This window comes from Nannospalax galili, unplaced genomic scaffold (assembly GCF_000622305.1).
Source record: "Nannospalax galili isolate Female #2095 unplaced genomic scaffold, S.galili_v1.0 scaffold28, whole genome shotgun sequence".
Taxonomy (NCBI): domain Eukaryota; kingdom Metazoa; phylum Chordata; class Mammalia; order Rodentia; family Spalacidae; genus Nannospalax; species Nannospalax galili.
In genome coordinates this window covers 2,838,928-2,850,330 of record NW_008359594.1, presented here as the reverse complement: position 1 = coordinate 2,850,330, position 11,403 = coordinate 2,838,928, and the positions used below count along the sequence as shown (strand labels likewise).

The 11,403-nt window shown below is 36.3% G+C and overlaps 1 protein-coding gene across 5 annotated transcripts in view; it reads left to right on the top strand.

Annotated features, from left to right (window-relative positions):
* The window catches only part of Scaper (S-phase cyclin A associated protein in the ER), a 477,644-nt gene that overhangs the window by 250,128 nt on the left and 216,113 nt on the right, over positions 1-11,403 (top strand). For all 5 annotated transcript variants that reach the window (XM_029558805.1, XM_008823432.2, XM_017795678.2 and 2 more), the window contains one exon: positions 4,686-4,812. In XM_029558805.1, coding sequence (XP_029414665.1) covers positions 4,686-4,812 — 127 coding nt within the window. The remainder of the gene's footprint in view (positions 1-4,685; positions 4,813-11,403) is intronic.

Sequence of the window (11,403 nt, the reverse complement as noted above, 5' to 3'; positions counted from 1 at the left end):
CAGGCGGATCTCTGTGAGTTCAAGGCCAGCCTGGTCTACATAGCATGTTCCAGGCCAGCTGGGGATACAGGGAGACCCTGTCTCAAAAAGGCAAATAAATAAATAAATAAATATAAAGTAAGGGCTAATGGGGTTGGAGAGACAACTCAACAGTTAATAGCGCTGGCATTTCTTGGAGAAGACCTAACACACCCACATGGCAGCTAACAACCATCCATAATTCCAGGTCCAAGGGATCCTACACACTCTTCTGTCTTCCACAGGCATTGCACAACACAAGTGCACCTACATACATGTAGACAATGCATTCATACACATAAAATAAAAGAAATGAAATTTAAAATAAAATAAAAGGATAAAATAAGGACTGATAATAAACATTAAATTTGGTTTCTTTAGAATTAAAATTAACCAATTCCCAGAAAGTAGAGAATATGTGTAAAAAGAAAGAAGGATATCTTTGGGGAATTGAGGGCTTCCAGAGCTGAAAATACTGTGATGCATCTGACAGAGAAGCTATTAAAAACTTTGGAGCCAACTTGACAAGTCTCCTGCTTGCCAAAGATGCAACAATTAGAATTTCAGAAAGGATAATTAATTGTATTTATTGATTGAAACCAATCCAATAAGTAAAATGCATTTACGATACTTTTTAAAGTTGATTTATTACTTCTGGAAGCTGACAGAACTAGTAAAGAAGGGATGAATCAAACCTTCTTGCCTTTCCTGTGTGAACTTGGTAACCAAATAGTACCTGAGAAGAAACTTTTCCTTTTAAAATTATTCCAGCTTGTAAATGAAAACAACCCTGTCTCTCTCTCTCTAGAAAGAATTCAGTACTGAAGCCATTAAGTGAGGCAGCAGTGTCATAGTAGGGAATCAGCACCTAAGTAGCATGGGGTGGAGGCTCAGTAGGAGGAAAGAAGCTTCACATGGCTGTGACCTGCTTTGAGGTGCCAAAGCAGAAGGAGCAGAATGAGTGGGGCCTCTCTAGAGGGACATCTGATGAGGGCTAGGGCTGACAGTGGCAAGCAGCATAAAAACTCAGTAGGTGAGGAACATTAAAGAGCCCCAAGCCCAGGCAGGGACATGGAGTACACATGAACAGATGGACAGCATGTTCCATGTTCTGGAAGGAATTGGCAAATATGTAAATATATTAATAATGGTAAAAAAGCCAGGCTGATTATTGCTAGAGATAAGAGTTAAAAATATAGCCAGGGAAAAGAGAAAAACTTCTGTGATAGAAAATACATAGATAAATATACTTATAAATGTGTGTATGTATGCAAAATAGATTGCATGCATACCCTAGCTTTTCCCACTGAAAGTCAGTGCCTAGTAGTAGAATAGTTGATAACATTAGATACATCTAACATGTCCATCTAAGTGTGTGAGTTGGACAGTTTTTTAAAAGAGAAAATGTTGTATTTTCCCATAAGAGATGCTGGCAAGCAAAACAAAATGTTCATTCTAGGAATAAATATATTTATACTCAATTCCTTTAATTTCACACAGAGAAGAAAGTTAATATATTTGTGTTTTCTGTCCCTCACACTAAAAAACGTTAGTACCTAGAGTAGGCTGAGTCTCTTTTCATTCACTTTTATGAATCTGCATAAATTCTGTGGAACCTTCCCACCCCCTGATATTACTGTGATTAAAAGTTAGAGTCAGGGGCTGGAGAGAGGACTCAGTGGTTAATAGCACTGGTGGTTCTTGCAGAGGACCTGGGTTCAATTCACAACACCCACATGGCAGCTATCAACTGTCCAGTTCCACAAAACTCCAATTCCACAGTGATCTGACACCCTTTTCTGGCCTCCATGGGCACTGCATGATATGGGTACACTTACATATATTCAGGCAAACCATTCATGCACATAAAATAAAAAATTTTTAATTATTTTTGAAAATCTGAAAAAATTCCAACAGCTCTAAGCTCTAATTTGTCATTGGATCATGTGACTATAAAAGAATCTCTTTAAGGGACCCTAACTTAAAAAGAACTTTTTAAATTTTTAAAAGAATTTTTTATTATATGTATATGAATGTTTTACCTGCTTGGAAGTGCACCTCTGTGCATGCAGTGCCTGTGGAGGCCAGAAGAGGATGTCGGATCCCCTAGAACTAGAGTTAAGAATGGTTGTTTTCTGCCATTTGGGTGCTGGGAACAACCCAGGTCCTCTGCAAAAGCAGCCAGTGCTCTTGACTGTCGAGCCATCTTTCCAGCCAACCCTTTATTCAAATTTTTAAGAACAAAATGTCCATCTTCCAGCATTCTTCACAAAGTCATTTATCTGACAGATTCTTCTCATGTTCTAGGCAAGGAGTTACACCATCTCTACTTTTGCTTTTTACCCTAAAAATCACTTGCCAAAAATAACCCAAATAACAATTTCTGTGTTGAAAGTTGCATTCTCTAAGCTACTTGGGAAGATACCAATTTCATCTTGACCTCTGCAACACTCTATAATGTACATCAGAATCTGATGTTTTGTTTTCTTGAAAGAGCCTGTATTATCTATGGTGCTTGGGAATGAGATAGACGTTTAACTCATGTTAACAAAGAATCTCCTTCTTTGGCAGTCTTCCTTGTAGGTAGATTCATATGAACCTCAGATTTGATTTAACTCAGTGAAATAGAAACTCCTTTCATTCTGTGAATTAAAATGGTCCTTATGCTTCCCTAAGTATTCCTGGTTTTCAGTGGAATGTGAACATTCTTGGTAAGAATACTGCTAGCTTCTGTTGTTATGGCTAGATATTCAGTTACACAGTGTGCAGACATTATTCAGCAAAAAAAGCAGAACTGGGTACTTATCTATCATACAGTGGAGTTTGCTGCCAGGATTCTACATGATAAGGTCAGTAGCTAGTATCAGATGGGAGTCTAGCCCATATTTGATTAGAAGGAAAATTATGCTGCTATTATTTTATGTTTTGTATTCCTCTCTTTTTTAGGTTTAGAACTTTTGGTAATGTATAGTAATACTAGTTGACCATTTACTCTGTACTCTGTAAGTGTGTATAAGTGAATGGTGTTAGGTACTGTCTCTGACCTTCAAAAACTCTAAAAGGATCTCTCTCTCTCTCTCTCTCTCTCTCTCTCTCTCTCTCTCTCTCGCTGTGTGTGTGTGTGTGTGCGTGTAAAGCAAAAAATAATTAAAAAGAAGCGGAGGGCACAAATTTGACAGTGCGGGGGACATTGGAGGATTTAGAGGGGGTGGAAATGATGTAAATACAGTACTCTGTATTAAATTCCAAAAAAAATTAAATTACAAAAAATTCAACTTGAAATTCAGTGCCCAGTATATTGCATTTTCTCAGTAACCACATATAGCTAGCAGTTGGATAGTGCAAATAAACAACCTGTCTGTCATAGACAGTTCTGCATGGGAAAAGCACACAGTAAACAGCTACTTAGATGAGATTTAATTCACTTGTGATGAGTGCTTTGAAGGAATAGCCAAAGTAGAGAAAGTTGCTTAGTAACTCTATGCTAAGAACTAAGAGAGATATAGGAAACTCTCAAATAATCTGAGGGGAAAACACATTTCAGGAGGAAATGGAGAGCATTTGCAAAGACACTGAGGAAGGAGGAGAGAGAGAAGAACAGGGAGAGGGAAGAGAGGAAGGAGGGATGTTATAAAGACAGTGGGACAGTATGAAACAAGTATGTGGGGACCAGGAAACTGAGCAGATAAGAAATTCAGTGAGATAATGAATCTATAATCCTCAGTCTTCCACACTATATGACTTTCTCTAACAGTGAACAATGGAAAAGACTCATGGATGTTTTCACTGAATCAACTAAACACAACAATGTATTCATGGCCTTGATCATGGGAGGAGCAAAGTAATCATTATTACCGTGGTGGGGGCTTGTCTAATAGAAGTAACAAATGGAACAACAGAGGGAATGTGAGAAATTTATAAAAATGTGATTACAGTTATGTCTTGTGGGATCTGCCATTTTTGAAAATTTTGAAGACAAGAAGAAAGTAGATTTGGGGAACATCTGGGATACCATCTGGTGACTGTCACTGGGTGCTCAAACAAGGAAGCAGAAAAGAGAGGTGACTACAAGAAGAAAAGGAAAGCAAAGCACAGGCTTCAGAGAAGCAGACCACAGTTTCCTCTGAGGAACCTTAAAATCCAGATAATTTGTGATATTTCTTGCTAAAAAGCAAATGAATATTCCATTGTCCACATAACTAGCACCAAACTGCCTCTAAACTGGAACATGGGAAGTTTGCAGCTCTTATAATAGCCAAGCCTACCACACAGATTTAAATCGGAATGTGAAACCTGCTCAGGTTCTTACATTCATGTTCTCTGTCATCATCCTTTCACTTCCCCCATCCCCAGCTCTCATTTAGTTTGGGGATCACACAAACAAAAACTAATGATATCAGTTACTCCAACTAATGGATAATATTGTCTTCTAGTTGTTTCATTACTGAGGAATGGGTTAGTGGTCCTAAAATTGAAGAGCTACCAACCAGTGAGTTGTCTGGTTTCCCTCCCCTGTGTTCTCAATAAAGAATTTCAAATAGAGTACTCAAAGTAACTTATGTTTCAAGTGTTGAGGAAAAGAACATCTATACAGTCTAAAAATGAATATATATGTAATTATATTTATACAGTTTAATTAATGTAATTTTTTTCACTTTGTACTGAAGGCTTCAACGATTAGCCAAAGATCTTCTAAAGCAACTACAGGTACAAGACAGCGGCTCATGGGCAAACAATAAGGTTTCAGCTTTAGATCGGACCCTAGGTGAGATCTCTAGAATCTTGGAAAAAGAGGTATGTACCAGACCTTTGTCTCTTGACCCTTACCCTTTATGACAACTTCTCATTATAAGAGGAATAAGGCAAAAATTCATGTCTTTCTCCTGTGTTGTTAAAGGCCAGCCAACAATTGACAGATTTTAAAAATTTTGTTCTTTTCAATTGTTTCTTTCAAAGTTTTTTTTCATTTGTTTTAAGTGAAGTTCTGTTCACATCAGGGTTTTCTTAATCATGGCTTTCCCCATACAACAAGTGAAACTGTTTAATTAGGACTCATAATTGTACAGAGATTTAATTTTATGGCAGAGAAGACAAAATTTTGAACTATATAGCTCATAAATCACAACCAAATAGCTGTAAAACACCAATTTCTTCCACATTTTAACAGACTTGACAGTTTTCTTTAATAACTTATACATTATTAAATCCCTTAACAACACTTTAAAATCTTTACTATTTTAATGGTATTTATTACTCATACTATACTCCCTCTTACAGCATCAGTTAACAACATGTTACTGTGTTTTCCTCTAATCCTTGTATTGTGCATTTTCTTATTATCTGACTAATTCCATCATGCATGTTTTTAAAATTTCTTTGTAACTGAATGAGCACATTTTAAGTTTTCTAACATTTAAAGGTGAATTTTTAATTCCAGTTTAAGGTTATGGCTATCTGTGATTATTAGCCGCAATTTTTTTTTTGTTGTTTTCTGGGTTTAAAGTATATTATGCAATATTTAATATACATAGAATTACATAATAATAAAAGTAGCAGTGGAAATGTTGTGACTTTCCCACACAACTGAGGAGATAGACTGTTGCCAGTATAGTTGTAGTTCCTGGGTAATCCTTCCTTCTCTGAGGTAATTATACAGGTATAATTCTGTGTAGAATTAAAGATGTGGAGGCTGGAATCAGTGGTTAAGAGCACTGTCTGCTCTTAAATAGGACTTGGGTTCAAATCCTAGCACCCACATGACAGCTAACAACTATCTTGTAACTCCAGACGCATCACTTCCTTGGTTGTAAAATAGTTTTATTGCGAAAAAGCAAACAAACAAAGAAAAAATACTATAAAACAAACACTTCAAAAGCAAACCAAAAAAAAAAAAGTTTTATTGCTTGGTATACAATTTTTCTCTCTTTTTTTTGGTCTTGTCTGAAACAGGGTCTCACTATATAGCCCTGGCTGGCCTAAAACTTGCTACGTAGACCAGGCTGGCTTCAAACTCACAGAGATCTGCCTGCTTCTGCCTCCCAGGTGGTAGGATTTTTTAAAAGCCTGTTCTTCCATGCCTGATAACTTTTTCTTTGTTAAATAATAGTATGCTATTTAGGTTTGTGTATTTAACCTCTATGAAATATTATATCATAGACTTCTGTTATTAGTCAAATTTATGGTTCTAAGTTTTATTTAGTCTTATTAGTGTAGCTGGAATTTTTTCATTCATCTATATTATACAGTAAATAATTATGTTACTACCACATATATTTATCTATTCATCTGACATCATAACCACTAAAACACTTATTAAAATACATAATGGATTTCTAATAAAGTAGGTTTAACATGGGTTCCACAAATTTTACAAATTTTAATTTCTAATAAGTTCCTATGAGATGATGATGTTGGTCCAAGGACCTTACTTTGAGAATCACTGCTGTAACCTGGAGCATATGCCTTATATGTAGAATTGCTAGGTTCTCAGATACATTAATGGCCAACTTTATGTTCAGTTGTAGCTTAGTATAGATAATACAATCCTCTACAGGAATCCAAAACAGTATGTTCAGTATTGCATCTGGAAGAAACACATAGTGATTTCCACTCTAAAACATCCCTTTCAGCGTGTCGGAGCGCTCATAAGCTGGTATTTGTCAGACATGTGCTAGGAAAAGTATTTAGAAGTTTGATGTGCCGGGGGGAAAAAAATCAGATTTCAAAATTACTAAATATTTATTGTTTTTATAAAGAATAAAGGGCAATGATACTTTGAATTAAAAGGTGTTTGTTTAAAGATACCACTGTTGTATCTAATCTTAAAAATATTTTGTTAGATTTAAATAGTCAAAGAATTTTTAAGGAAAAAGTAAAATATTCTGTATAAGCCAGGCGTGGTGGCGCATGCCTTTAATCACAGCACTTGGGAGGCAGAAACAGGCGGATCTCTGTGAATTCAAGGCCAGCCTGGTCTACATAGTGAGTTCTAGGATAGCTGGGGCTACAGGGAGACCCTGTCTCAAAAAGACCAAAAAATAAATAAATAAAAATTTTCTGTATAATAAAGGTATTTTATATAAATGTCTTAAGATTATTTAATTCACAGAGGGGCAATTTACCAGAATACCACTGATTCCATGTAAGTTCAAGGGAAAAAAAAATGTAGTCTGGCTCCTAGTCTAAATGGTCTGTGTCAAAAACCTTGCTGTAAAGCTGTCCTCAGAGGATACACTGGAGGACCACCTAAGAGTTTTAAATCACCCACAATAAGATTATTTTGCTATTTTTATAACTAAATTCCTTTTCACCTGGCCAAGACACACTCACTTTATAAAGACTTCTTTTCTATAGAGTTACACTGACATTGCAGTATAATTCAGTTGATGATATTTATGATTCCAGTCTAGGAATTGTAAATAACCATTTCTTTTTGTTTGGAAAACTGCCTGGAGTAACAAAACCATTAGAGCCTAAGCCAAGGGCTCAGAGAAGGATCTGAAGCCAGCCAGTAGTAGTGACAGGGTGGGACTGGTGGGATGGTGAGAGATGACTCCTGAAGAAATGACTCTCCTTGTCATTTAGACCTTAAAGCACCAATGTTTTTAAATATAGTTTCCTTAGTTTTTTTTTTTTTTTTTCTGAAGTTCTGAGGAATTTAGAGCTAACAGGTCACATTTGTTATGCACAGAAGGTCTTTTGTAATGGAAGGAATCAGAAAACTGTGCATCAGGTTCTTTTTAGCTTTTTGGGTTCTCTCAGTTCAGAAATTAAAATTCTAGAAGCTCTATTGTATATGTTGTACTCTTAAAATATTAGCAACTTCTGCTTATATATATGTTGGTATAGTATACATTTGCATCAATATCAAAAAAAATCTGGAAATGGGGACAGGAAGTTTAAAAAAAAAATCAAAGATCTAGGAAGAAACTAAAGATCTTTTACACCAAAGAAAAAGGAAGAACTTACAAAGTTGTGCTTGTTAACTAAATGTCCAAGAGCATTTACCAGTCTGGGACAAAGACTGAAAAAGTAAAAGTCTAAGGGCTGCTGAGGTATGAGGTCTAAGAGAAGATTTTCCAAAGTTTCCCCACAACGATGAGACCACTACAGCCTGCTCCCTCACAAAGTCATGAACCTTCTCATTCTCTCTTAGAGACTCTTAAAAGCATCTTGGCACAGTGCAGAAATTGTAACCATAATTCAACCCTAAAGTGGATTTGTAGTCCAATTCACAACATTTCTGTGGTGATTTGAATGAGAATGTCCCCTATAAGCTCTAAATAGTTGAATGTTCTATCCCCAGTTGGTGACGCTGTTTTGGGAGGTTTTAAGAGAGCAGCATGCTGGCAGAAGCACGTCACTAGGGACAGGCTTTGAGAGTTCTTAAGCCTTGGCAGATTTCCAGTCTCTCTCTCTCTGCTTCTTGTGCTTGCTTGGAGATGTGCTTTCTGTTCAGGCCACCTCAGCTGCCATGTCCCCCCTCACCATTATGGACTCTTACCCCTCTGGAATTGTAAGCCAAAGAAACTTCCTTTTATACGTTGCCTTAGTCATGATGTTTTATCACAGCAACAGAAAAGTAACTAAACAACTTCCATTATTTCAAATGGTAAGTTAAATTTCCGGTCCTCTGTGAGATAGATGAGTTGCATTCTTCATGATAAAATTAAATATAGATCTTTCATCCTAAATGTCAGTTAATTCCTTTTTTATTGAATTAACTAATTAATTGATTGTGTTATGTGTTCTTGTGTGTGCATGTGACCAAGATGTGTATGGGGAGGTCAGAGGACAACTTGTAGGAGTCACTTCTCTTCTTATACCATGTAGGTAGGTTCCAAAGATGGATCTCATGTTTGTTAGACTTGGCAGCAAGTGCCTTTATCAACTGCCCCATTTTCTAGACCCCCTCAGATAATTTCTATTAAATAATGTTAGAAGGACAAACAGGTACTGTGAAACAAACAAAATAAGCATAAAAGCAAGTAAGTCATGATGAGTAAAAACAAGAACTTGTAACTGCAGGCTTTATCATTACTAGCCATAGATTACTAAAAATACACTTGCTAATTTTTAAGAAGGTAAAATAGCTGGGTGTTTTGGCACATGCCTTTAATCCCTGCACTCAAGAGACAGAGGTAGACCGATCTCTATGAAATCAAGGCCAGCCTGGTCTCCATAGTGAGTTCCAAGCCAGCTGGGGCTCCAGAAAACAGACGAGGAGGAGGAGGATCTGACCCTCCATAGCCATGTGGGGGAGGGGAGCCTCCAAGTCAGTTCTCCCAGAATCAACTGTCCTTTTCTTGAAGATAGAATCCTGCCAACCAACAATAATACACCTGTGTGAAGTATTCCTACCTTTGGTAATGCGTGATACAGACCTCATCTCCAAAGGAAAAAAGAAGAAGAAGAAGAAGAAGAAGAAGAAGAGAAGAAGAAGAAGAAGAAGAAAAGAAGGAGAAGGAGAAAAGAAGGTGGTAATGCGTGATACAGACCTCATCTCCAAAGGAAAAAAGAAGAAGAAGAAGAAGAAGAAGAAGAAGAGAAGAAGAAGAAGAAGAAAAGAAGGAGAAGGAGAAGGAGAAAAGAAGGAGAAGGAGAAGAAGAAGAAGAAGAAATACAAGCTCAAAAATAACTCCAGGAATGGACTTAATAGCAATTAGAAAGTGGGTAATTGAGAACTGCTCTCCCACTAATGACAGAGAAAATTTAACTGGAACTCAGTTGCTAGCAAGGTAATGAATTGTTGGGCCAGAGCCCAGGAATGTTGTATTTGGGTGCTGGGTTCATTGGTGACTCAGAAAATGTGAAGGTGAGGTTGGCAGAATTGTTGGCATTGTTGTTGGACTTGTAGGAAGAGCTTTGGAGTCCTAGAACATAAAGTGTTGGGACTATGAAGAAAACTCATGTTTTGATTTGGAATCTTAAAAGACTGCTTAAAGAGAGGTGGTGGCTAGAAGTCCACCCATCATTGCAGAGGCAGCAGTTCCACACTGCATAACCAGGCTGCTAGAGAATGCCCATTACTGCCAGAATACCCCAGGAGGCTAACAGAAGCAGATATTTATTCTGGAGAATGATAATAGTAGTCTTAGCCACTTATTATTTCACCAAAAGTTATGTAGCATATTTAATAGAATATGGATATTTGAGAGCTGAACATTTTAGTAATGGTAATAACTAAAAATAAGAAAACTATTGATGATATAACATCAGGAAAAAAGAATTAGTGTTTTAGAAGATAGATTATAAGAAGGAATTCAGACCAAATTTGGAGGGAAAAAGAAAGACAGGGAAAGTTGGAGAAGAGTATACATGGCATGATGTATAAGAAAAGTTTCTGATTTCTGTATAATTAAGGCCTTAGGAGAAGAGACTAGACCAGAAATGGAATTTAAAATAATCATTAATAAGAACATTCCAGAACTTACAAATGAACTCACAGGTTAAGAAACACCATGACATCCATTGGACATTGTCATAAAGGGGGGAAAAATCAACTTAAAACCCATTATCTATGTTTATGAACATGGATTCAGAATTCCTAAGCAGAATTTTAACAAACTGAATCATGAAATGTATGAAAAAAAACTAATGTATCGAAACAAAGCTGAATGTATTGAAGATACTCACATTTGGGTTAACATTGGAAAATTAACAAAAGAAAAAAACTGATTATCTCAATACAGTAAAACCATTTGGTAAGTTGTGTTCTGAGTAGTAGACCATAGGATGATAGAATTTCTTCAGTCTGATACATTGTATCTACAATAATTTATATATCAAAATCATACTGGGGAAATATTTAAAATGTTCCTTTTAAAACTGGGAACAAAAAGAGAGTGCCTACTAATAATATTTCTACTCAAGTATTATTCCAATTAATATAACAGAAAAAAAAAGAAAAGCTGTAAAGTTTGGAAAGAAAAAAATGAACATTAGCTACTGATACAAATTATACTTAATTTATTACCATAGAAATTTAATTATTGACAATTCTAATAAAGCCAGTCAATACAAGGATAACATACAAACATCAATTACATTAGTAACATTAGAATATTAAATCAGAGTAAAACTTTACTATTATTTCTAATTTCTTCCCAAATTGATTTGTAGATTCAGTGAACCCAATTAAAAATATCTAAAACTTTGGATGTTTAACAGACATACCTTGAGATCTATACTAATTGGGTTAGAGGGATTCAAAGGACACTTTTTGCTCCTTGCCCTCCTGGGTCGATTAGTTCCCAGGGACTATGAGCATCACGCAAAATGTCCTGTAATGGTGGTGGGTCATCTGGCCTCTTGATCAAGGAAGCCGAGGAGACCCCACCAGATGGACTTGAACCAGTGTCCAGTCTATAAAGAGGAGGGTCAACA